The following is a 26812-nucleotide window of genomic DNA, read 5'->3' on the forward strand; positions in this document are numbered from 1 at the left end:
CTGCCGCAGCCGGGCTGGGCCGGGCCGGACCGGGCCGTGTCGGGTTGGGCTGGGCCGGGCCGGGCCGGGGCCGTGTCGGGCCGGGCCGCCGCCCGCCTCGGCCATGTCCGGCGGGCCGTGCCGCCCGGGTGCAGCGGAGCCGGGCGGGCTGCGCAGGTGGGGGCGGCCGCGGGGGCACGGGGAGCGGGGCGGGCGGGGGTGCGGCGCTGCCTCTCCCGGGGCGGCTCCGGAGGCAGGTGCCGGCTGTGTAGCCCGTGCTCTCCCGGCAAACTGTCCCTTCTGCTGCGGTCTCGCCCGCCGTGCGGGAGCTCCTTCGGTCTTCTGTCGGTGGCGAGTGAGGGGTCAGCAGCCCCGGGCACGGCGTGTGGGGTCGGCGAGACGCCCCAGCCCGGCTGGGAGCACTGGGGATTGGTGTCAGGCTAGAGTGGGCGGGCAGTGCAAAGCAAATGATGGAATGTTTGTAAAAGGCTTAATTTTCGGTCATCATTTCCCCTTACAAACAGTGTCGTACTTACGGCGTGTGTTGTAGTGTACCTAAGCTGGTTTGAAAAATGTTTTATTTCAAGTCGTTAAACTGAGTAATTGTTTAAGGTGGTTAGGGAAGGGATGTAATCGTTTATTGCCTTGGTGAAAACTGAGCGGGTTTGGAAGGGGGCCATTTGCCTGGGTCTGTGATTCTGAGGAAGCTGTTTGTGCTGTTTCTGCCGTGTGGTATCTTCTAGCCCTCTGGGAGCAGGAAGCTCCCAAAGCCAGGCTGGGTGGAGGAGCAAGGGAAAGAAATCATTGGCGGTTAACAAAGGAGTAAAACATCAAAAATTTTTTCCCTCCCTTGTTGAGCTAAGAGCAGAGACCTGGCCGGTACATAGCAGTGTGTTTACTGTTCGTCACACGTACAGAAACATGTACCAGAGGCTGCAGTGCCAGGGCGTTCTCTCGGGCAGGTGTGGCGGTGGATCTGCAGCTGCCGTCCTTAGCCCAGAAGCCAGCTCTGGTGTTGGGAGATGCTACGGTTGTGTTTTGTTTAGTCAGCTGCCGTTTAAGATGTCAAAGCTGCCAGAACCAAGGAGGAGAATGTAGAGAACTCAACCCTTAACCAATCCCTGGCTGACCAGCAGTGTGCTGTGAGCACTACAGGCAGCTCCCTGTCCCAGGCTGCCTCGTGAGGGCTCCAGAATTTCCTATATAAAAGTGTTTCCACATCGACATTTGATCTACTTCTCCCTAGCCATTGTATTGAAGTGTAGTTTCTGGACTTGCCTTTCCTGTGAGTTTACTACTGAATGTGGCAGTAAATAAATGTCAAGTAATGCACTGCTGACAGAGGATGGACATGTCCACAAGTCCATAAACACTGGTGGCAGTCCTCAATTAGGTTTTCCTTCCCCACCAATTTGTTTGCAAGAAGAGTCTATTTTTTGTTGTCAAAATATTGTTTGTTTGAAAATTGTGATGTCTTAATTGCATTAGTCAAAGTTATTTTCTCAGCAGTTGCACCAACACCTTGTTAAGAAGGTGTTGCCTGAGTAAGGTGATATGAATCACACATGTGTATGCCAAATCAAATTGTCCATCTTTGATTTTTATAGGCCACATTCAGTGGCTACCAGTGACTTGATTTCAGATGAAAATTCTTCTTTTCTAGTTCTGTGCAACATCCACACTGCTGGCATCAAGAGCAGGAACATAGAAGCTGCAATGATTCCGATTCTCTGGTGTTGGAGGAATATCAATGTTGCCATTCAGACCAGTGGCTGGAGAGGTAAGGACCAAGTATAAATGTTTTTTAAATCTCCCCTTTGCTGCACTCTTCTTTAGGACTCCAAGAAAAGCTTGGACATGTTTAGGTTGAGTGTTCTCTTCTAGTAGAGTAGCACAGAGTTAGGAGATGATACCTGCATCATGCCTAAAGAACACCAGTGTGTCTCATGGAAATACTTGCCACAGTATTAGCAAGTTTCAAAATGAAAGGGAGAAGGGCTATGTACTGGAGCAGTAATTTAAGCCCTTAATTACTGAAGCCTTCAATATTAGTATAAAACTCCCAGTGAAGCCATTTGCTGTTACTTTCATACTTTCCTTTGCATCCTGATGTGTAAATGTGAGCAGACCATCTTTGTCTCTTCACAGTCCGCTTGGTATATTCAGCTGTACTGCAGATTTTAGTGAGCACCTTTTTTTTCCTGTAGTCCATTCCTGAGGACAATTTGAGACGAGATAGAACTCTATGCTTGGGTAATTCTATGAATATTTTGCTTGGCTGTTGGATATTCTAGACTAAAAACCCAAGGTGGAGGAAATGGTTAAGACTGGTATCTTACAGTCTGATAGCAAGGGTGCAAAGTGGTGAGTGCTGAGATACATTCTGTTCAGTTTTCTGCAGGTAAGAGGAAAAGTTTAAATAAGGGTACATGAGAATGTTTTTTATGTAATTCATACATTTCTGAGTATTCCACTGTGTGAAGGTGACTTTAATTTTTGATGGCATGTTTAATCTTGATTTGTTAAGGGAAGAATATTTTGAAGAGCTTAGGAAGGGCCTTGTATTCAGGAAAATACTGAGAGTACTGCATGAGTGTGAGCCTGAAGGGTTGTTGCAGCAGTGTGTTGTGTTTCTCTTTTCCTCAGTGGATCTGTTCCTTTTCAGTGTGGAGTCTTTGTCTTGTATTAAAATGACAATGTCACCTTGCATGGTAATGTCATCTGCTGCTGTGAAACCATTTAGGCAAAGTAAAAGTATCAGCTACATCTGCTTCTGTATCACTTACATGACTTGTTAAATGTTGAGGCCTTAAAATTGACAGAAGAGGGCAGGCTGAAGGTGACTAAGAACTGAAATAGAGAAGGAACATGCAGATGGTTTTACAGTTGTGGAGCTGGTTTTGTCCATTATTGATGTTTCTGTTGATTAAATGTGTTAATAGCAGCAAACATTCATGTTGAACTCCCCTTATTTTCTAGCTCTACAACATCAGAGCATTCTAGGCTGCTTTCCAGTTGCCCCAGCTGGGAAGGTGGAACTGAAGAAGGCAAAACAATGAGAACATCAAATAAAAAAATTACAAAGTAGGTATTGAGCTATTACTGCTTATTGTTGTATCTGGTTTTAGCAACAGTCGTCTGATGATCCCTGACTCGTTCACATGCAATAAAAAAGATTTGAAACCACAGACAGGCTGTTTCATATCAAGCCCAGAGGATGCCTTAGGGAGGGAGTAGCACTGAGAGGTTTTAGCTGAAAAGCTGCTTGTGTGATTATTAGAGATTCAGATTTGATTAGCACAGCTTTTACCTCTGAGAACTAGTGAGGTAAGGTATGCTCACTGTGTGTCATTAAGAATACAGGGCAGTTCTCGAATATGCGTTTATGTAAATTCCTAAAATGCTAATAAGTTTCTTTTCAAATGCAATAAGTTTCTTTTCTTTTTCTTTTCTTAATTTTAATGTTTATTTTCAAATTCTGTATCAAGCAACTCTGCCAATCCAGCTGAAAGGGAAACTGATGAGGTGGTCCTGAGGAGAAGACAAAAGCAGATCAATTTTGGCAAGAATACCCTGGCATATGACAGATACATTAAAGAAGTTCCAAAGTAAGTTGCCCTGTGTTGCAGATTTCCAGATGAGCTCTTAGTTGTTCCTGGAGGGTGTTTGTGTTTTTAGAATAGCACACACCCTTATTTCTCTTGAGATTCTTCCTGTGGTTTGCCTGCTGAGTGTGACATTATGTGATGTGTGATATCTCTGGGTGATTTGAGTCGGCTGTCCCAGCACTTTTCCCTCTCACCTTAGTGTTCAGTCTCACCTTAGTGTCTCTGGGGAAAGGAGAAGGTCTTGAAGCTGTGTGAGCACTGTTCAGTCATGCCCAAAATCAGTGTGTTTATCAGCACTATTTTAGCAATTAATGCAAAACACAGCACTACAGGGACTGCTGGGGAGGAAGGTAACTCCATCCTTGACAGGCCGAGTACAATACTAAATAAAAGAAGGTGCACTTGACTCAGGAAGAGTAAAGCAGAAGGAGCTGGAGGGCAGGGTAATATTGAAGCAGTATGAGTTATGCTTCTGTTTCATCTTTGTTCTTGGGCAGCAGGGCTTTTCTTTTGGCAGCTGTCAGAGCGCTGGACTGGATGAGCCTCCAGTCTGAATCAGCGCATTATGGTTTGTTGTTGCTTTTGTGATTCATTTTTGGTGACATCTTCTACACCTTTCAGTGAAGTGTTTAAACGTAGGAACATTTCTTTATTAGACCACTGATGCTTGTGTGACCTGATGGAGTAAGGATTCTTTTTAAGGAAAAAACAAACTCTTTGTGCTCTGAAATAACGAGTGTTGCTGTGTGTTTCCAGGAACCAGCGACTTCCAGGGGTTCACCCCACAACTCCCAACAAGTTCAAGAAGTACAGCCGCAGGTCCTGGGACCAGCAGATCAAGCTGTGGAAGATAGCACTGCATGCCTGGGATCCTCCTGCTGAAGAAACCTGGGATCTGCAGCCTGTGTATGTTCTATGGGTGAATCAAGTCAGGGCTTAAGGAATTTAAGGTGGGCTCTGTGGTTCATTAGAGCATTCCAGACTGGGAGTAAAAAGATCAGACTCAACAGTGGGAGTCTTCTTGACTGCTTTGTTTTCCATTAGAATTCTGTTAGTCTTCAAGATATTGCAGTTACTTAGTCTAAGTTAATCTGCAGTCAGGAGTTACAGGGAGAAAGGCATTTGGTCTGCCTGCAGTAGCACATTCCCTTCCCCTTTGTATTTCCACTGGTGGGCACAAGGTGATGTTACTTTTCTGGAAAGCAAGAGGCAGGACCAGAAGTTTGGCAATTACTGTTCCTTTTCTTTTATAAGTTTCCATCTTTACTTTTCCTGAAGTCATTGGAACCACATGTCTCCTTTACTGTCAATATGTGAGAGGATTTGAGTTAAGTAGTTGATAGAGAGATTTCTGTGCTCTCTGCAGAATGGTGGCGACTGTGTTCAAGAAGGAATTAGTTTTATCTTTTCTCCAGTTTGAACTTCTGTAACAAGGCTGGTTCTGCTACTTAATGCCACCTCATTCTTTACAAGATTTGCACTCGTAAATTGGGAGGAGAAGAGTGAATGGAATTCTCTTGGCCGTGTTACTGTACTGTGTAAATAGTTTTACCTGTGTTGTATTTGACCTGTGGTAGAAGTTGCAGTTTTTATACCATTTGGGTGTCAGATAGCATTAACTGTTACTTCTTACTGTAGCTGAACTGTTTTTTCTTTAGAGCCGTATGCCAGATGGTTTTTTAAAGTTTTATTTTCTTTTTCCTGCTGTGTTTAGCAGTACAGAACCTTCAGGTAGTTCCCAGGAATGGTGCTGCAAAGATGAGGATGTTCCTGGCACCTTTGTGTTTGAGGAAGAGCGGACAAGAAATGAGTGTGAAGATGAATGCAGACAGACTGCCTACACACCAGAGAGGTATGAGAGCAAACTTCTGTGCTTAACTTAGGGAAATAACTCAGTACAGGTCAGTGCCGTCAGGTTTTTGTAGGAAATATTTAGTGTGGAAGGGCAGCTTTGCGGTTTGACACTTTTGCTGTTGAATGTAATCCATCAGAGGTACAGAGCACTAAATATGGAAAAAATTGCCAGCATTGCTGAATTACATGATTTAACAGAAGGAAATGCAGTTTTTTTTCATCTTCTCAGGTTATACAGCAGAGTACTGAGGTTTCTTTAACCATTGCTGCAATGTGCTGAAAGTAGGGGAGCTTTTTCAGGAGCAGGAGTCCCCATCCTTCACAGAGTTGTGCCAGTCTGCAGCACAGCAGGGAGACTGTGACATGCACTTCCCTGTTTACTGAAATATCTTGTCCTGGGGGGATGTGTGTGATGCTCAAAATGGTTTTGATTCCAAACTGTGAGAGATTTGTTCAGTGTTCCTCTGTGTGACTGAAGAATCATACCCCAACAGGAAACTTCCTTTAGCAGCATATGCTGTTATTTAGCAGAGCAGTGATAAACATTTAAACATAGATAAGAAGTGTTACGTGTGTAAAATCTGTTTTTGTAGTTCCTGTTCTCCCAATTCTTCTCCAGTATGGAAACGCAGAAGAAGAAACAATTCTGACTCCTCTGCGGTTTCAGAGAGCAAAAACCATTATCTGCAGATGTGCCACACTCTGGAAAGGTATGAAATGATTCCCCTTGTGGCAATTCATTGATACTATGAACTGACTTTTGGAACATGACTGGTATTTTCCCCTCCCTTTGTTAATAGCTTTAATAGTATCTAAAGGTGTGCAATGTAATGAGGAAGGGAGATCATGTCAGAATTATTGTGCTCTATGACAGCAAATATTTACAGGGCTCCATTGCAAAGTGTCAGAAGACACAGCACAGGCTGTGTTTTGTGTGTAGATTTAGGCAACACTTAGGATTTTGGCTGTTTAGTAGACATTTCACACTGACCTTAGTAAAAATGTTCATGCAGGTATGGTTTCTTCTCTCTGCTTAGCCCCCTTCTGAAAAATTAGGAGGAGCTGTGTTACCACAGTGCAGGGATTCAGACAATTTCATTTTCTTTGCAGCCTTACTGACTCAGGACATCAGGACGCTTTTTCAAAGTGCTCAGAGTGGGAAGCCTTTGGTGGAAAAGATGAAGTAATGACAGTGCAACAAAGTCTAGAAATAGCCAGGTAAATAGCCCAGTGATGATGTTGTTATTTCTGTTTGTTGCTTAAGCTGTAAAGGTGTCCTTTCCTTTTCTTTTTCATCTTTTCCTTCACAGTTACTACTATTTTTTTTTTTTTTTTTTTTAAACCTTCTTACATTTCCTCCAGCACGTGGTATGTTTTGTTGCTATTTCTGTTCTTTGATTTTACTTGGCTTTTCCAGTCTGACTCTCCATCTGTTGCTTTCTTCTGCCTTTGCCATCCCAGGTAATGCTGGAAAATGATGAGTCCTTTTCACACAGTGTCTTTTGGAAAGAATTGGAACTTTGCCTCTCACTTCTCAGCCTAAGAGCTGGAAGCTTCCTCTATCTGTCTCCCTAGAGATTAGATGTTTTATAGTGATAAAAAAAACCAAAAAAAAACCCCAAAACACAACAAAACAAAGAACCCTAAGTAATGCAAGTGACTAAAATATTTACTTAAAGAATTTTCTTTTTTATTATTGTCTGTAAATCACTAGTAGTGTTTTAATTTTGCATTTCCAGCTCTGTGTATGCTTTTTCATGTCACTAAGTTGTGGGTGGGCAATGTTAGTAGTCTGAAGTATATAATATAAATGTGATGTCATGAAATTAAAGACAGTCTCTGGGTGGACTGTGTCAGTACAAATACCCCATATGAGTGTATCATGTATAGCCCAAATATCCCAGTGTGCTGCAGCTCAGCAGCTCTTTCTCAAAACATGGCTCAGGGCTCAGTTATTTACTTCCACATTATTTACTTTAGTTTGTAATGTTCCAGAGTATATTGGGAAAATATATTACCTGTTGTTTCTTTATTTTAATGTGATTTGTCAACCCAAAACAGACATTTTTTTTCCAAGCAGGAGATATTTTTAATCCATTTTATGAGTACACCTTTTCTACCATGAGGTTTGGCATAGCTTGAAACCAAGATACAAAGTTGTCGTGTGATCTCTACAGTACGAATATTTTTATTATATGTGTGTAAACTGGACTAAATTGCCCAGAGAAGTTGTGGCTGCCCCATTCTTGGAAGTGCAAAAGGGATTGAACAGAACTTTGAGCAACCTGGTGGAAGGTGTCCCATCCCATGGCAGAGAGTTGGAACTGGATGATGTTTAAGGTCACCTCCAACTCAAACTTTTCTCTGATAATGTTAAACTTGCTAGACTGCAGCTAAGCACCATTCCATTCAGGACTAACCTGAGTAAAACTGAGGCTCTCAGTGCCATTTTTAAAGAAATGTTTGTGGACTTTTGAGCTGTTTAAGGAGTTGAGATATAAATCTTCAAGCTCTTATATGGATTACAAGACATTTTCTTCCAAAGACATACTGCAGGATTTCTCAGTTGTGGTTTTTGGGGTTGGTGGGTTTTTTCTGCTAGATAGCTTGCCTGTTTAAAATGAGCAGTGTTATTTGGATAGCCCTTAGGGAAAAGGCTTCATGAATACATGCAGTTAATCTTAAAACCCTCTGAAGAGCTCAATAAAAATACAGTCAACTCTTTGTAAGACTTCTGAGTTTAATTTTAAAGTTATGTTTACCAAAGAAAACTTTATATGAGTGGAAATCAGCCTGGCTTATCTGTATGCAGTGTCTTACCTGAGAACATGGGAATAAATACAAATGGGGCTTAAATTCTCCTCAAGGTGCACATGGTAAGTCCTCCTTGGATGGATTTTCCTAGTACAGCCTGAATGCAGAGGGGTGCATAAAAGGAAGAAGGTGTGTATGAAGTCTCTGTAAGAACCTATTTACAAAAGTAAATACATAAATGAAAAAGCCAGTAACTGTATTTATGATTTATATCACAAATATCCAGAAACATGGTGTATTTACAGTGCAGAGGCTGCAGTGCCAGAGCGTTCTCTCGGGCAGGTGTGACGGTGGATCTGCAGCTGCCGTCCTTAGCCCAGAAGCCAGCTCTGGTGTTGGGAGATGCTACTGTTGTATTTTGTTTAGTCAGCTGCCGTTTAAGATGTCAAAGCTGCCAGAACCAAGGAGGAGAATGTAGAGAACTCAACCCTTAACCAATCCCTGGCTGACCAGCAGTGTGCTGTGAGCACTACAGGCAGCTCCCTGTCCCAGGCTGCCTCGTGAGGGCTCCAGAATTTCCTATATAAAAGTGTTTCCACATCGACATTTGATCTACTTCTCCCTAGCCATTGTATTGAAGTGTAGTTTCTGGACTTGCCTTTCCAGTGAGTTTACTACTGAATGTGGCAGTAAATAAATGTCAAGTAATGCACTGCTGACAGAGGAAGGACATGTCCACAAGTCCATAAACACTGGTGGCAGTCCTCAATTAGGTTTTCATTCCACACCAATTTGTTTGCAAGAAGAGTCTATTTTTTGTTGTCAAAATATTGTTTGTTTGAAAATTGTGATGTCTTAATTGCATTAGTCAAAGTTATTTTCTCAGCAGTTGCACCAACACCTTGTTAAGAAGGTGTTGCCTGAGTAAGGTGATATGAATCACACATGTGTATGCCAAATCAAATTGTCCATCTTTGATTTTTATAGGCCACATTCAGTGGCTTCCAGTGACTTGATTTCAGATGAAACTTCTTCTTTTCTAGTTCTGTGCAACATCCACACTGCTGGCATCAAGAGCAGGAACATAGAAGCTGCAATGATTCCGATTCTCTGGTGTTGGAGGAATATCGATGTTGCCATTCAGACCAGTGGCTGGAGAGGTAAGGACCAAGTATAAATGTTTTTTAAATCTCCCCTTTGCTGCACTCTTCTTTAGGACTCCAAGAAAAGCTTGTACATGTTTAGGTTGAGTGTTTTCTTCTTGTAGAGTAGCACAGAGTTAGGAGATGATACCTGCATCATGCCTAAAGAACTCCAGTGTGTCTCATGGAAATACATGCCACAGTATTAGCAAGTTTCAAAATGAAAGGGAGAAGGGCTATGTACTGGAGCAGTAATTTAAGCCCTTAATTACTGAAGCCTTCAATATTAGTATAAAACTCCCAGTGAAGCCATTTGCTGTTACTTTCATACTTTGGTTTTGCATCCTGATGTGTAAATGTGAGCAGACCATCTTTGTCTCTTCACAGTCCACTTGGTATATTCAGCTGTACTGCAGATTTTAGTGACCACCTTTTTTTTCCTGGAGTCCATTCCTGAGGACAATTTGAGACGAGATAGAACTCTATGCTTGGGTAATTCTATGAATATTTTGCTTGGCTTTTGGATATTCTAGACTAAAATCCCAAGGTGGAGGAAATGGTTAAGACTGGTATCTTACAGTCTGATGGCAAGGATGCCAAGTGGTGAGTGCTGAGATACGTGCAGAAAACTGAACAGAATGTAAGAGGAAAAGTTTTAATAAGGGTACATGAAAATGTTTTTTATGTAATTCATACATTTCTGAGTATTCCACTGTATGAAGGTGACTTTAATTTTTGATGGCATGTTTAATCTTGATTTGTTAAGGGAAGAATATTTTGAAGAGCTTAGGAAGGGCCTTCAAGGCCGTCAAGGAGGTATTCAGGAGTGTTTTCTGTGTCTGTGATGTGGTCATAAAAAATACTGAGAGAAGGGCATGAGTGTGAGCCTGAAGGGTTGTTGCAGCAGTGTGTTGTGTTTCTCTTTTCCTCAGTGGATCTGTTCCTTTTCAGTGTGGAGTCTTTGTCTTGTATTAAAATGACAATGTCAGCTTGCATGGTAATGTCATCTGCTGCTGTGAAACCATTTAGGCAAAGTAAGAGTATCAGCTACATCTGCTTCTGTATCACTTACATTACTTGTTAAATGTTGAGGCCTTAAAATTGACAGAAGAGGGCAGGCTGAAGGTGACTAAGAACTGATATAGAGAAGGAACTTGCAGATGGTTCTACAGTTGTGGAGCTGGTTTTGTCCATTATTGATGTTTCTGTTGATTAAATGTGTTAATAGCAGCAAACATTCATGTTGAACTCCCCTTATTTTCTAGCTCTACAACATCAGAGCATTCTAGGCTGCTTTCCAGTTGCCCCAGCTGGGAAGGTGGAACTGAAGAAGGCAAAACAATGAGAACATCAAATAAAAAAATTACAAAGTAGGTATTGAGCTATTACTGCTTATTGTTGTATCTGGTTTTAGCAACAGTCGTCTGATGATCCCTGACTCGTTCACATGCAATAACAAAGATTTGAAACCACAGACAGGCTGTTTCATATCAAGCCCAGAGGATGCCTTAGGGAGGGAGTAGCACTGAGAGGTTTTAGCTGAAAAGCTGCTTGTGTGATTATTAGAGATTCAGATTTGATTAGCACAGCTTTTACCTCTGAGAACTAGTGAGGTAAGGTATGCTCACTGTGTGTCATTAAGAATACAGGGCAGTTCTCAAATATGCGTTTATGTAAATTCCTAAAATGCTAATAAGATTCTTTTCTAATGCAATAAGTTTCTTTTCTTTTTCTTTTCTTAATTTTAATTTTTATTTTCAAATTCTGTATCAAGCAACTCTGCCAATCCAGCTGAAAGGGAAACTGATGAGGTGGTCCTGAGGAGAAGACAAAAGCAGATCAATTTTGGCAAGAATACCCTGGCATATGACAGATACATTAAAGAAGTTCCAAAGTAAGTTGCCCTGTGTTGCAGATTTCCAGATGAGCTCTTAGTTGTTCCTGGAGGGTGTTTGTGTTTTTAGAATAGCACACACCCTTATTTCTCTTGAGATTCTTCCTGTGGTTTGCCTGCTGAGTGTGACATTATATGATGTGTGATATCTCTGGGTTATTTGAGTCAGCTGTCCCAGCACTTTTCCCTCTCAACTTAGTGTTCACCCTCACCTTAGTGTCTCTGGGGAAAGGAGAAGGTCTTGAAGCTGTGTGAGCACTGTTCAGTCATGCCCAAAATCAGTGTGTTTATCAGCACTATTTTAGCAATTAATGCAAAACACAGCACTACAGGGACTGCTGGGGAGGAAGGTAACTCCATCCTTGACAGGCCGAGTACAATACTAAATAAAAGAAGGTGCACTTGACTCAGGAAGAGTAAAGCAGAAGGAGCTGGAGGGCAGGATAATATTGAAGCAGTATGAGTTATGCTTCTGTTTCATCTTTGTTCTTGGGCAGCAGGGCTTTTCTTTTGGCAGCTGTCAGAGTGCTGGACTGGATGAGCCTCCAGTCTGAATCAGCGCATTATGGTTTGTTGTTGCTTTTGTGATTCATTTTTGGTGACATCTTCTACACCTTTCAGTGAAGTGTTTAAACGTAGGAACATTTCTTTATTAGACCACTGATGCTTGTGTGACCTGATGGAGTAAGGATTCTTTTTAAGGAAAAAACAAACTCTTTGTGCTCTGAAATAACGAGTGTTGCTGTGTGTTTCCAGGAACCAGCGACTTCCAGGGGTTCACCCCACAACTCCCAACAAGTTCAAGAAGTACAGCCGCAGGTCCTGGGACCAGCAGATCAAGCTGTGGAAGATAGCACTGCATGCCTGGGATCCTCCTGCTGAAGAAACCTGGGATCTGCAGCCCGTGTATGTTCTATGGGTGAATCAAGTCAGGGCTTAAGGAATTTAAGGTGGGCTCTGTGGTTCATTAGAGCATTCCAGACTGGGAGTAAAAAGATCAGACTCAACAGTGGGAGTCTTCTTGAGTGCTTTGTTTTCCATTAGAATTCTGTTAGTCTTCAAGATATTGCAGTTACTTAGTCTAAGTTAATCTGCAGTCAGGAGTTACAGGGAGAAAGGCATTTGGTCTGCCTGCAGTAGCACATTCCCTTCCCCTTTGTATTTCCACTGGTGGGCACAAGGTGATGTTACTTTTCTGGAAAGCAAGAGGCAGGAGCAGAAGTTTGGCAATTACTGTTCCTTTTCTTTTATAAGTTTCCATCTTTACTTTTCCTGAAGTCATTGGAACCACATGTCTCCTTTACTGTCAATATGTGAGAGGATTTGAGTTAAGTAGTTGATAGAGAGATTTCTGTGCTCTCTGCAGAATGGTGGCGACTGTGTTCAAGAAGGAATTAGTTTTATCTTTTCTCCAGTTTGAACTTCTGTAACAAGGCTGGTTCTGCTACTTAATGCCACCTCATTCTTTACAAGATTTGCACTCGTAAACTGGGAGGAGAAGAGTGAATGGAATTCTCTTGGCCGTGTTACTGTACTGTGTAAATAGTTTTACCTGTGTTGTATTTGACCTGTGGTAGAAGTTGCTGTTTTTATACCATTTGGGTGTCAGATGGCATTAACTGTTACTTCTTACTGTAGCTGAACTGTTTTTTCTTTAGAGCCGTATGCCAGATGGTTTTTTAAAGTTTTATTTTCTTTTTCCTGCTGTGTTTAGCAGTACAGAACCTTCAGGTAGTTCCCAGGAATGGTGCTGCAAAGATGAGGATGTTCCTGGCACCTTTGTGTTTGAGGAAGAGCGGACAAGAAATGAGTGTGAAGATGAATGCAGACATAGTGGCCACACACCAGAGAGGTATGAGAGCAAACTTCTGTGCTTAACTTAGGGAAATAACTCAGTAGAGGTCAGTGCTGTCAGGTTTTTGTAGGAAATATTTAGTGTGGAAGGGCAGCTTTGCGGTTTGACACTTTTGCTGTTGAATGTAATCCATCAGAGGTACAGAGCACTAAATATGGAAAAAATTGCCAGCATTGCTGAATTACATGATTTAACAGAAGGAAATGCAGTTTTTTTTCATCTTCTCAGGTTATACAGCAGAGTACTGAGGTTTCTTTAACCATTGCTGCAATGTGCTGAAAGTAGGGGAGCTTTTTCAAGAGCAGGAGTCCCCATCCTTCACAGAGTTGTGCCAGTCTGCAGCACAGCAGGGAGACTGTGACATGCACTTCCCTGTTTACTGAAATATCTTGTCCTGGGGGGATGTGTGTGATGCTCAAAATGGTTTTGATTCCAAACTGTGAGAGATTTGCTCTGTGTTCCTCTGTGTGACTGAAGAATCATACCCCAACAGGAAACTTCCTTTAGCAGCATATGCTGTTATTTAGCAGAGCAGTGATAAACATTTAAACATAGATAAGAAGTGTTACGTGTGTAAAATCTGTTTTTGTAGTTCCTGTTCTCCCAATTCTTCTCCAGTATGGAAACGCAGAAGAAGAAACAATTCTGACTCCTCTGCGGTTTCAGAGGGCAAAAACCATTATCTGCAGATGTGCCACACTCTGGAAAGGTATGAAATGATTCCCCTTGTGGGAATTCATTGATACTATGAACTGACTTTTGGAACATGACTGGTATTTTCCCCTCCCTTTGTTAATAGCTTTAATAGTATCTAAAGGTGTGCAATGTAATGAGGAAGGGAGATCATGTCGGAATTATTGTGCTCTATGACAGCAAATATTTACAGGGCTCCATTGCAAAGTGTCAGAAGACACAGCACAGGCTGTGTTTTGTGTGTAGATTTAGGCAACACTTAGGATTTTGGCTGTTTAGTAGACATTTCACACTGACCTTAGTAAAAATGTTCATGCAGGTATGGTTTCTTCTCTCTGCTTAGCCCCCTTCTGAAAAATTAGGAGGAGCTGTGTTACCACAGTGCAGGGATTCAGACGTTTTCATTTTCTTTGCAGCCTTACTGACTCAGGACATCAGGACGCTTTTTCAAAGTGCTCAGAGTGGGAAGCCTTTGGTGGAAAAGATGAAGTAATGACAGTGCAACAAAGTCTAGAAATAGCCAGGTAAATAGCCCAGTGATGATGTTGTTCTTTCTGTTTGTTGCTTATGCTGTAAAGGTGTCCTTTCCTTTTCTTTTTCATCTTTTCCTTCACAGTTACTACTATCTTTTTTTTTTTTTTTTTTTTTTAAACCTTCTTACATTTCCTCTAGCACGTGGTATGTTTTGTTGCTATTTCTGTTCTTTGATTTTACTTGGCTTTTCCAGTCTGACTCTCCATCTGTTGCTTTCTTCTGCCTTTGCCATCCCAGGTAATGCTGGAAAATGATGAGTCCTTTTCACACAGTGTCTTTTGGAAAGAATTGGAACTTTGCCTCTCATTTCTCAGCCTAAGAGCTGGAAGCTTCCTCTATCTGTCTCCCTAGAGATTAGATGTTTTATAGTGATAAAAAAAACCAAAAAAAACCCCCAAAACACAACAAAACAAAGAACCCTAAGTAATGCAAGTGACTAAAATATTTACTTAAAGAATTTTCTTTTTTATTATTGTCTGTAAATCACTAGTAGTGTTTTAGTTTTGCATTTCCAGCTCTGTGTATGCTTTTTCATGTCACTAAGTTGTGGGTGGGCAATGTTAGTAGTCTGAAGTATATAATATAAATGTGATGTCATGAAATTAAAGACAGTCTCTGGGTGGACTCTGTCAGTACAAATACCCCATATAAGTGTATCATGTATAGCCCAAATATCCCAGTGTGCTGCAGCTCAGCAGCTCTTTCTCAAAACATGGCTCATGGCTCAATTATTTACTTCCACATTATTTACTTTAGTTTGTAATGTTCCAGAGTATATTGGGAAAATATATTACCTGTTGTTTCTTTATTTTAATGTGATTTGTCAACCCAAAAAAGACATTTTTTTTCAAAGCAGGAGATATTTTTAATCCATTTTATGAGTACACCTTTTCTACCATGAGGTTTGGCATAGCTTGAAACCAAGATACAAAGTTGTTGTGTGATCTCTACAGTAGGAATATTTTTATTATATGTGTGTAAACTGGATTAAATTGCCCAGAGAAGTTGTGGCTGCCCCATTCTTGGAAGTGCAAAAGGGATTGAACAGAACTTTGAGCAACCTGGTGGAAGGTGTCCCGTCCCATGGCAGAGAGTTGGAACTGGATGATGTTTAAGGTCACCTCCAACTCAAACTTTTCTCTGATAATGTTAAACTTGCTAGACTGCAGCTAAGCACCATTCCATTCAGGACTAACCTGAGTAAAACTGAGGCTCTCAGTGCCATTTTTAAAGAAATGTTTGTGGACTTTTGAGCTGTTTAAGGAGTTGAGATATAAATCCTCAAGCTTTTATATGGATTACAAGACATTTTCTTCCAAAGACATACTGCAGGATTTCTCAGTTGTGGTTTTTGGGGTTGGTGGGTTTTTTCTGCTAGATAGCTTGCCTGTTTAAAATGAGCAGTGTTATTTGGATAGCCCTTAGGGAAAAGGTTTCATGAATACATGCAGTTAATCTTAAAACCCTCTGAAGAGCTCAATAAAAATACAGTCAACTCTTTGTAACAGACTTCTGAGTTTAATTTTAAAGTTATGTTTACCAAAGAAAACTTTATATGAGTGGAAATCAGCCTGGCTTATCTGTATGCAGTGTCTTACCTGAGAACATGGGAATAAATACAAATGGGGCTTAAATTCTCCTCAGGGTGCACATGGTAAGTCCTCCTTGGATGGATTTTCCTAGTACAGCCTGAATGCAGAGGGGTGCATAAAAGGAAGAAGGTGTGTATGAAGTCTCTGTAAGAACCTATTTACAAAAGTAAATACATAAATGAAAAAGTCAGTAACTGTATTTATGATTTATAACACAAATATCCAGAAACATGGTGTATTTACAGTGCAGAGGCTGCAGTGCCAGAGCGTTCTCTCGGGCAGGTGTGGCGGTGGATCTGCAGCTGCCGTCCTTAGCCCAGAAGCCAGCTCTGGTGTTGGGAGATGCTACGGTTGTGTTTTGTTTAGTCAGCTGCCGTTTAAGATGTCAAAGCTGCCAGAACCAAGGAGGAGAATGTAGAGAACTCAACCCTTAACCACTCCCTGGCTGACCAGCAGTGTGCTGTGAGCACTACAGGCAGCTCCCTGTCCCAGGCTGCCTTGTGAGGGCTCCAGAATTTCCTGTATAAAAGTGTTTCCACATCGACATTTGATCTACTTCTCCCTAGCCATTGTATTGAAGTGTAGTTTCTGGACTTGCCTTTCCTGTGAGTTTACTACTGAATGTGGCAGTAAATAAATGTCAAGTAATGCACTGCTGACAGAGGATGGACATGTCCACAAGTCCATAAACACTGGTGGCAGTCCTCAATTAGGTTTTCCTTCCCCACCAATTTGTTTGCAAGAAGAGTCTATTTTTTGTTGTCAAAATATTGTTTGTTTGAAAATTGTGATGTCTTAATTGCATTAGTCAAAGTTATTTTCTCAGCAATTGCACCAACACCTTGTTAAGAAGGTGTTGCCTGAGTAAGTTGATATGAATCACACATGTGTATGCCAAATCAAATTGTCCATCTTTGATTTTTATAGGCCACATTCAGTGGCTACCAGTGACTTGATTTCAGATGAAAATTCTTCTTTTCTAGTTCTGTGCAACATCCACACTGCTGGCATCAAGAGCAGGAACATAGAAGCTGCAATGATTCCGATTCTCTGGTGTTGGAGGAATATCAATGTTGCCATTCAGACCAGTGGCTGGAGAGGTAAGGACCAAGTATAAATGTTTTTTAAATCTCCCCTTTGCTGTACTCTTCGTTAGGTCTCCAAGAAAAGCTTGGACATGTTTAGGTTGAGTGATCTCTTCTAGTAGAGTAGCACAGCGTTAGGAGATGATACCTGCATCATGCCTAAAGAACACCAGTGTGTCTCATGGAAATACTTGCCACAGTATTAGCAAGTTTCAAAATGAAAGGGAGAAGGGCTATGTACTGGAGCAGTAATTTAAGCCCTTAATTGCTGAAGCCTTCAATATTAGTATAAAACTCCCAATACTTTGGTTTTGCATCCTGATGTGTAAATGTGAGCAGACCATCTTTGTCTCTTCACAGTCCACTTGGTATATTCAGCTGTACTGCAGTTTTTAGTGAGCACCTTTTTTTTCCTGTAGTCCATTCCTGAGGACAATTTGAGACGAGATAGAACTCTATGCTTGGGTAATTCTATGAATATTTTGCTTGGCTTTTGGATATTCTAGACTAAAAACCCAAGGTGGAGGAAATGGTTAAGACTGGTATCTTACAGTCTGATAGCAAGGATGCAAAGTGGTGAGTGCTGAGATACATGCAGAAAACTGAACAGAATGTAAGAGGAAAAGTTTAAATAAGGGTACATGAAAATGTTTTTTATGTAATTCATACATTTCTGAGTATTCCACTGTATGAAGGTGACTTTAATTTTTGATGGCATGTTTAATCTTGCTTTGTTAAGGGAAGAATATTTTGAAGAGCTTAGGAAGGGCCTTCAAGGCCGTCAAGGAGGTATTCAGGAGTGTTTTCTGTGTCTGTGATGTGGTCATAAAAAATACTGAGAGAAGGGCATGAGTGTGAGCCTGAAGGGTTGTGCCAGCAGTGTGTTGTGTTTCTCTTTTCCTCGGTGGATCTGTTCCTTTTCAGTGTGGAGTCTTTGTCTTGTGTTAAAATGACAATGTCACCTTGCATGGTAATGTCATCTGCTGCTGTGAAACCATTTAGGCAAAGTAAGAGTATCAGCTACATCTGCTTCTGTATCACTTACATGACTTGTTAAATGTTGAGGCCTTAAAATTGACAGAAGAGGGCAGGCTGAAGGTGACTAAGAACTGAAAGAGAAAAGGAACATGCCCATGGTTCTACAGTTGTGGAGCTGGTTTTGTCCATTATTGATGTTTCTGTTGATTAAATGTGTTAATAGCAGCAAACATTCATGTTGAACTCCCCTTATTTTCTAGCTCTACAACATCAGAGCATTCTAGACTGCTTTCCAGTTGCCCCAGCTGGGAAGGTAGAACTGAAGAAGGCAAAACAATGAGAACATCAAATAAAAAAATAACAAAGTAGGTATTGAGCTATTACTGCTTATTGTTGTATTTGGTTTTAGCAACAGTCGTCTGATGATCCCTGACTCGTTCACATGCAATAACAAAGATTTGAAACCACAGACAGGCTGTTTCATATCAAGCCCAGAGGATGCCTTAGGGAGGGAGTAGCACAGAGAGGTTTTAGCTGAAAAGCTGCTTGTGTGATTATTAGAGATTCAGATTTGATTAGCACAGCTTTTACCTCTGCGAACTAGTGAGGTAAGAGTTATGCTCACTGTGTGTCATTAAGAATACAGGGCAGTTCTTAAATATGTGTTTATGTAAATTCCTAAAATGCTAATAAGTTTCTTTTCAACTTAATTTTAATTTTTATTTTCAAATTCTGTATCAAGCAACTCTGCCAATCCAGCTGAAAGGGAAACTGATGAGGTGGTCCTGAGGAGAAGACAAAAGCAGATCAATTTTGGCAAGAATACCCTGGCATATGACAGATACATTAAAGAAGTTCCAAAGTAAGTTGCCCTGTGTTGCAGATTTCCAGATGAGCTCTTAGTTGTTCCTGGAGGGTGTGTGTAGAATAGCACAAAGCCTTATTTCTCTTGATATTATTCTTCCTCCTGTGGTTTGCCTGCTGAGTGTGACGTTATATGATGTGTGATATCTCTGGGTTATTTGAGTCAGCTGTCCCAGCACTTGCCCCTCTCACCTTAGTGTTCAGTCTCACCTTAGTGTCTCTGGGGAAAGGTGAAGGTCTTGAAGCTGTGCGAGCACTGTTCAGTCATGCCCAAAATCAGTGTGTTTATCAGCACTATTTTAGCAATTAGTATAAAAAACACAGCACTACAGGGACTGCTGGGGAGGAAGGTAACTCCATCCTTGACAGGCCGAGTACAATACTAAATAAAAGAAGGTGCACTTGACTCAGGAAGAGTAAAGCAGAAGGAGCTGGAGGGCAGGATAATATTGAAGCAGTATGAGTTATGCTTCTGTTTCATCTTTGTTCTTGGGCAGCAGGGCTTTTGATTTGGCAGCTGTCAGAGTGCTGGACTGGATGAGCCTCCAGTCTGAATCAGCGCATTATGGTTTGTTGTTGCTTTTGTGATTCATTTTTGGTGACATCTTCTACACCTTTCAGTGAAGTGTTTAAACGTAGGAACATTTCTTTATTAGACCACTGATGCTTGTGTGACCTGATGGAGTAAAGATTCTTTTTAAGGAAAAAACAAAGTCTTTGTGCTCTGAAATAACGAGTGTTGCTGTGTGTTTCCAGGAACCAGCGACTCCCAGGGATTCACCCCACAACTCCCAACAAGTTCAAGAAGTACAGCCGCAGGTCCTGGGACCAGCAGATCAAGCTGTGGAAGATAGCACTGCATGCCTGGGATCCTCCTGCTGAAGAAACCTGGGATCTGCAGCCCGTGTATGTTCTGTGGGTGAATCAAGTCAGGGCTTAAGGAATTTAAGGTGGGCTCTGTGGTTCATTAGAGCATTCCAGACTGGGAGTAAAAAGACCAGACTCAACAGTGGGAGTCTTCTTGAGTGCTTTGTTTTCCATTAGAATTCTGTTAGTCTTCAAGATATTGCAGTTACTTAGTCTAAGTTAATCTGTCGTCAGGAGTTATGGGGAGAAAGGCATTTGGTCTGCCTGCAGTAGCACATTCCCTTCCCCTTTGTATTTCCACTGGTGGGCACAAGGTGATGTTGTTTTTCTGGAAAGCAGGAGGCAGGAGCAGAAGTTTGGCAATTACTGTTCCTTCACTTTTATAAGTTTCCGTCTCTCCTTTCCCTGATGTCATTGGAACCACATATCTCCTTCACTGTCAATATATGAGACGATTTGAGTTAAGTAGTTGATAGAGAGATTTCTGTGCTCTCTGCAGAATGGTGGCGACTGTGTTCAAGAAGGAATTAGTTTTATCTTTTCTCCAGTTTGAACTTCTGCAACAAGGCTGGTTCTGCTACTTAGTGCCACCTCATTCTTTACAAGATTTGCACTCGTAAATTGGGAGGAGAAGAGTGAATGGAATTCTCTTGGCTGTGTTACTGTACTGTGTAAATAGTTTTACCTGTGTTGTATTTGACCTGTGGTAGAAGTTGCTGTTTTTATACCATTTGGGTGTCAGATGGCATTAACTGTTACTTCTTACTGTAGCTGAACTGTTTTTTCTTTAGAGCCGTAAGCCAGATGGTTTTTTAAAGTTTTATTTTCTTTTTCCTGCTGTGTTTAGCAGTACAGAACCTTCAGGTAGTTCCCAGGAATGGTGCTGCAAAGATGAGGATGTTCCTGGCACCTTTGTGTTTGAGGAAGAGCGGACAAGAAATGAGTGTGAAGATGAATGCAGACAGACTGCCTACACAACAGAGAGGTATGAGAGCAAACTTCTGTGCTTAACTTAGGGAAATAACTCAGTAGAGGTCAGTGCTGTCAGGTTTTTGTAGGAAATATTTAGTGTGGAAGGGCAGCTTTACAGTTTGACACTTTTGCTTGAATGTAATCCATCAGAGGTACAGAGCACTAAATATGGAAAAAATTGCCAGCATTGCTGAATTACATGATTTAACAGAAGGAAATGCAGTTTTTTTTCATCTTCTCAGGTTATACAGCAGAGTACTGAGGTTTCTTTAAACATTGCTGCAATGTGCTGAAAGTAGGGGAGCTTTTTCAGGAGCAGGAGTCCCCATCCTTCACAGAGTTGTGCCAGTCTGCAGCACAGCAGGGAGACTGTGACATGCACTTCCCTGTTTACTGAAATATCTTGTCCTGGGGGGATGTGTGTGATGCTCAAAATGGTTTTGATTCCAAACTATGAGAGATTTGCTCTGTGTTCCTCTGTGTGACTGAAGAATCATACCCCAACAGAAAACTTCCTTTAGCAGCATATGCTGTTATTTAGCAGAGCAGTGATAAACATTTAAACATAGATAAGAAGTGTTACGTGTGTAAAATCTGTTTTTGTAGTTCCTGTTCTCCCAATTCTTCTCCAGTATGGAAACGCAGAAGAAGAAACAATTCTGACTCCTCTGTGGTTTCAGAGAGCAAAACCCATTATCTGCAGATGTGCCACACTCTGGAAAGGTATGAAATGATTCCCCTTGTGGGAATTCATTGATACTATGAACTGACTTTTGGAACATGAATTTTCCCCTCCCTTTGTTAATAGCTTTAATAGTATCTAAAGGTGTGCAATGTAATGAGGAAGGGAGATCGTGTCAGAATTATTGTGCTCTATGACAGCAGATATTTACAGGGCTCCATTGCAAAGTGTCAGAAGACACAGCACAGTCTGTGTTTTGTGTGTAGATTTAGGCAACACTAAGGATTTTGGCTGTTTAGTGTAGACATTTCACACTGACCTTAGTAAAAATGTTCATGCAGGTATGGTTTCTTCTCTCTGCTTAGCCCCCTTCTGAAAAATTAGGAGGAGCTGTGTTACCACAGTGCAGGGATTCAGACAATTCAGACAATTTCATTTGCTTTGCAGCCTTACTGACTCAGGACATCAGGACGCTTTTTCAAAGTGCTCAGAGTGGGAAGCCTTTGGTGGAAAAGATGAAGTAATGACAGTGCAACAAAGTCTAGAAATAGCCAGGTAAATAGCCCAGTGATAATGTTGTTATTTCTGTTTGTTGCTTAAGCTGTAAAGGTGTCCTTTCCTTTTCTTTTTCATCTTTTCCTTCACAGTTACTACTACCTTCTTTTTTTTTGTTTGTTTTTTTGGGGTTTTTTTTGTTTTGGTTTGGTTTTGTTTTTTGAACCTTCTTACATTTTCTCCAGCACGTGGTATGTTTGGTTGCTATTTCTGTTCTTTGAGTTTTCTTGGCTTTTCCAGTCTGACTCTCCATCTGTTGCTTTCTTCTGCCTTTGCCATCCCAGGTAATGCTGGAAAATGATGAGCCCCTTTCAAAGTCTGTCTTGTCATGAGAATTGGAACTTTGCCTCTCACTTCTCAGCCTAAGAGCTGGAAGGTTCTTTTGTCTATCTCCCTTGAGATTAAGTTGTTTTGTATTGACAACAATGATAGGGGTTTTTTTATGCAGTGACTCGATTCCAGCCAGTTGTTCTTCAGTATGGAACAATCCAAAACAGAAGAAATCCTGCTTCTTCCTGCCTGACAGCAAGACTTGCAGAGATGCAGACTTCAGGCTGGAGAGGTATCAAATGCAGCTCATCAGCTAGGGTTTGAGGGGTTTTTTTGCATATTATTTTAGTAGCTTAGTTGTTTTCTTGCTGTAATTCAATCCAACCATTTATTATAAACATTTGATTTTAATTTTTTTTTAGCTTTTTTTTACTATTTGTCTTAGGGATGTGTTGATCAATATTTTTATGTTGTGTGGTAAAATTCTGTCTTTATGTTTTCATATTATAGTCTGTGTTAATGTGAAAGGATTGTAGCTGTATTTAGTATTCGAAAGTTACCATAATAAAGCCACTTAGTCTTTGGTGCTTTGGTTTTTTTATTTGTAGGCTTAAACTTTGTAGCAGTTTATTGGATGGACATCAGTCAGAATACCCTGACAGAGGATGGGAAAGTGTAAATGCTGAAGATACAATACTGAGGAAAAAAATCTAAATACCAAGGTGAGTTTGTGCTGACTACTTACTTGATCTGTTCTGTTTCAGTCGCCCATCCACAGTATCATTCTACAGCATCCAACTGTTCAGTTCAGGCAGATCAGTTTCTCTTTTATTTTATTAGTGTTTTATCCCATCCTCTTGCCCTTAATACACTACCTTAATTAAAAGACCTAATGCTTCAGACTTGCTAAGTTGAAAGTGTTACCTGTCAGGCAGAAAATGTGTTTTTATCTCTCAAATGAAAAGTGTCAATTTTTTAATGTATTTCAATAGCACATTTTCTGTCTCTTGATATTTTTGTGATGAAACAACAACTTAGCATTTGCAGATTTTAGTGGAAATTTTCTCTTGGACTGTAGATTCCTGTGGTGCATTAATAGGATAGGTGATAATCTGGGTTAAACAGATTTTATTAGCAGTTAGTCTTGTGTAATTAGATTGTCTTTGATCTACATTTGATGCAGGCTCTGAAGCATGGACTAGGATATAAATGTCTTAGACAGTGATCTTTGAAAATTTTGCCTTATAAAACTCATTAAGAATATGGCCAAAATTAGTTTAACACTTAGATTTTGGATTATAGCAATGTGAGGAAAAGGCAGCTAGAGCGTTTTAAAAATTATGCTGATGGCATTTTTCTTTTGACTTTATTGATTTTTAATTTAAATTCTTTGAACATGAATAAGATTTAACATGCTTTCACTTTTTTAAAGTGCTAATTCAATATTTGGAAATATCTAGTCTCTCTTTGTATATAGAAGTATTGAAGAAAGAATTTCTCCTGTGACAGAAAAAGACTTGAAGAATAGGGATGTAGTCTGAGATCAGCCGATCAAGTCTTGGATAACTGGTGCTGTCATGTAGGATCTGCACTGAAAGAGGAAGAAATTTGCAGTCAGCATAAGTGCAATCAACATAAGGTGAAATTATTCAGGTAAAAGAAGCATCTCTGCATCACAGTTACGAACCTATCTGGTTTCCACATAGTTGGTATTTAGCATTTTTGCAGTAATCTTTGTTGTAAATTAGGCTGTATTAAGGAGTATATATATTCAATGGGTTTGTAATCACACTTGTTCTAATGAAAAAAGGCTCTGTTAGATGTAGAATGTATGAAGTGAATACCTTCTCTGTGAAGCAACACATTGGTTTTCTGGGATGGAGAGATCAGTATTTAGAGCAACATTGCCTTTAACCTTGGCTTTTAGGTGTGATGAGCTCTAACTCTCAAGTGTCAGGAACTTCATCTGTGGAAGTTTAATCTTGCTTGAAAACCAGATAGTGGTTTACATGGTAGAATTCCACACTATCTTCCCTTTTGTTTAAAGAAAATTTCAGTCTTAAACAGAAATATGTGAATATATCTGGTTGATTTCTAGGGAAGAAACTTTAGTCCATAGGACACTTAAGATACGTCAGAAATTTGTTAATTAGAATTGAGATAAAAGTCTGTTTTATGAATTAAGAATGACATTTAGATGAAAACGATGCAGAGGGTTGGGAAGAATAGGCTCAGCTGCTTCCTTTACTCTCTGTCAAATACTTCAGGAATGTAGAGAATCTAGTTCTGTATTTTTTCATTAATTTATGTTCTCAAAATGTCCATACCAGCTGTAACACTTGCTTTAGTATGGACAGTGTGGGTTTCTCCTTTATACTGAGCTATAAGCTCACCATATGGTCTCTTCCATGTACTGCTACTGTAACTCTACAGCTTAAAAGAGGAAAAGAGGAGAATATTTTGTTGTTAATGCCTGGATATAGCATGTTTATAAAATGCTGTTACCTGCTTTTTTGTTTAGGTTTCTCCAGATCTCTATAAGGATAGATTGTTTTCTGCAAGCTGTGCCTCTAGTGTAAAACTCCAGATTTTGTGAAGCCTGTGCTGCAATGACAATGGATGTTCCTTAAAGCTTTTGTGAGGACATTCCTGCTGTGCCTGCAATGGCAGGTGACATGTGCATTAGATTTCAAAGGCTGCTTCAGGTGATGGATCCTGCCATTCCTTCTGGAGGTCTTTTTCCTCAGGGTGTGCTGATGCTTTACCAGTGAATTGGTCCAGTGTCAAGTCAGACTGAAAAATGCAACCCCTCCAGCCAAGGAACCTCATCTGCTCCACTGGACCAGAACTGGACATCCTGCCTGAAGAACTGCTTCAAAAGAATGTAGATAATTTCAGCCTTCCTCCAGTCATTAAAGATGAGCTGTTCATAACTTTTGGATTGGGTGATCACCCATTTGGCATATTTATTGTTCTCTGAGATGTATTAAGGGGGCATTTGCCTAAGCCAGGTGAGAGAAGAGAAAGGAAAGGTAGATGGTTTATCAAAATCAGATCCTTTTCTTGAAGGGGTTGAGTGACTGTTAAAACAGCAGCACAGCTTAAATACCTGGGTTTTGCTTTTATGTGTGTTGCAGCCTGACCCAAAGAGCCAGTCTTCAGTTAAAGAGTAGGAGAGGATGCATTCAGTATCTGTTGTTCCTACAGCTATTGGGGATAAATAGCAGTATTTGCAGGTGTGGAGCTGCTCTTGTCCAGGCTAAGGGTTGTGATGGTGTTGGGATAGGCTCTCCTTTTTTTATTCTGCTAGCACTGTGTGCAGAAGTTTGAAGTGAGAGCTGTGGCTACAGTGGTTTGGACTAAATCCATGTACCTGTTACAAGAGTTTTACAGGTCCTTGTGTAGCATGTATTGGAATACCAATGGCTGCTAGAGCTGGGAGTTGTCTCTGCAGGAGTTTGGTTTTGCTTTCCCTTGCTGTGGGAGTGGCAGTACCCAGGGTCAAGAGCCCATTGTGCTGCTGATTTTGAAGTGAGCTGCTTCCTCAGAAACTACTCTCACTCCCAAAATGTAATTTCCAGGCATGCTCAGGCATTTTTCCCAACACAAGGGTGTATCAGTGACACACCACAGAGCATTTGTGTGTACAAGGGACACATCTGTACAGCACTTTTCTAAGAGGTAATATTTAGAACCTTGTTGTTCCAGTGTGCATATTTCCTTGTGATTTATGATGATTGTAAATAAAGGGAATGTGTTACATTTTTGGCAATTTGCCTTTATGCAGAAGAATTAAAGGCTTGAATTAAAATCCTTGTCAGTCTGCTTTTGCAGTTGTGTTGTCAGTTTGATTATGAAATGAATATGTGGGTTCAGTAGTCCTTTCTTGTTTGTTTTAGGGTGTTTGCTTGGTTTGGGTAGTGATTTTGGATTTTTAGTTCTTGCCAGAAGGGGAAAAGAGGAGTCTTCAGAGATTAAAATTAGACTCCTGAAGGCAGTTTACAATTCTGGTTTTGTCCAGCCCCTCAGTTTTAAGGAATTTTAACTGAGTGGGAAGGAGCCCATGAAGTCCCAGCACCCATTCTGCCATGGAAAGGGATCCTGCTGGAGAAGATGGAACTGCTTGGTAAGAGTAATAGGCTGTCAAGAAAAACTCATCTTAAGTATTTTATGAGTATTAAGTCCCTTTAAGCTTTTGCCTGTGATAGACATGGCCTGCAATGGATTTAGAGACACATCCCCATAGGATTTTGCAATTCAGCAGTCCTTAAAAGATCTTTGTATTTCTTGGTTGAAGATATTAGACTAGACATAGCATAACCAATCTGCCTGTGGAAGTTAAACTTTGGGCAGATTTATTCCCTAACCCAGATTCTGTGTGCTTGAACAAGCTATGGTAGCACAAGGGAAGGAATGAAACAGCAGATCAAGTTTGAGGTCTGCTAAAGTAATTTCATGCAGTGCTGCCAGTGGATGTAGAATCATCCTGTGTTCTAATTAGTAACCTCATTAGTCTAAATAGAGCACTCAAAACTGGAATGCAGCCTGTCCATGCACTTGTTTACCTACCCAAGGCTGTCTGACACAGAGCTTGCAACTGAGGTAAGTGAAGCAGAAGTCTGGCACTCCACCCC

At 40.8% G+C, this 26812-nt stretch overlaps 1 protein-coding gene across 7 annotated transcripts; it reads left to right on the forward strand.

Annotated features, from left to right (window-relative positions):
• Positions 1-20: 20 nt before the first annotated feature.
• LOC132326734 (uncharacterized) lies at positions 21-25989 on the forward strand. Of its 7 annotated transcripts, none has more exons than XM_059845345.1 (26): positions 21-156; positions 1643-1759; positions 2959-3063; positions 3468-3587; positions 4344-4493; positions 5302-5439; positions 6035-6151; positions 6552-6659; positions 9239-9355; positions 10603-10707; positions 11112-11231; positions 11988-12137; positions 12946-13083; positions 13679-13795; positions 14196-14303; positions 16889-17005; positions 18229-18333; positions 18711-18830; positions 19589-19738; positions 20547-20684; positions 21278-21394; positions 21801-21908; positions 22357-22470; positions 22787-22900; positions 23639-23831; positions 24700-25989. In XM_059845345.1, the coding sequence occupies exons 1-24, from the start codon at positions 104-106 to the stop codon at positions 22890-22892; spliced, it is 2838 nt and encodes a 945-aa protein (XP_059701328.1). In that variant the 5' UTR covers positions 21-103; the 3' UTR covers positions 22893-22900; positions 23639-23831; positions 24700-25989. The 7 variants fall into 7 exon arrangements, with proteins under 7 accessions (XP_059701328.1, XP_059701329.1, XP_059701330.1 ...); XM_059845346.1 differs by having other exon boundaries at positions 23656-23831; XM_059845347.1 differs by having other exon boundaries at positions 23688-23831.
• Positions 25990-26812: the final 823 nt, after the last annotated feature.

Source organism: Haemorhous mexicanus, chromosome 4 (genome assembly GCF_027477595.1).
Source record: "Haemorhous mexicanus isolate bHaeMex1 chromosome 4, bHaeMex1.pri, whole genome shotgun sequence".
Taxonomy (NCBI): domain Eukaryota; kingdom Metazoa; phylum Chordata; class Aves; order Passeriformes; family Fringillidae; genus Haemorhous; species Haemorhous mexicanus.

Bases quoted from the DNA above. Each gene is read 5' to 3' on its own strand.
- LOC132326734 (XM_059845345.1), top strand. From the start codon at position 104: ATGTCCGGCGGGCCGTGCCGCCCGGGTGCAGCGGAGCCGGGCGGGCTG. The intron at 18,831-19,588 runs GTAAGTTGCCCT...GTGTGTTTCCAG, and splicing joins TACATTAAAGAAGTTCCAAA to GAACCAGCGACTCCCAGGGA. The intron at 22,471-22,786 runs GTATCAAATGCA...TTTTATTTGTAG, and splicing joins GCAGACTTCAGGCTGGAGAG to GCTTAAACTTTGTAGCAGTT.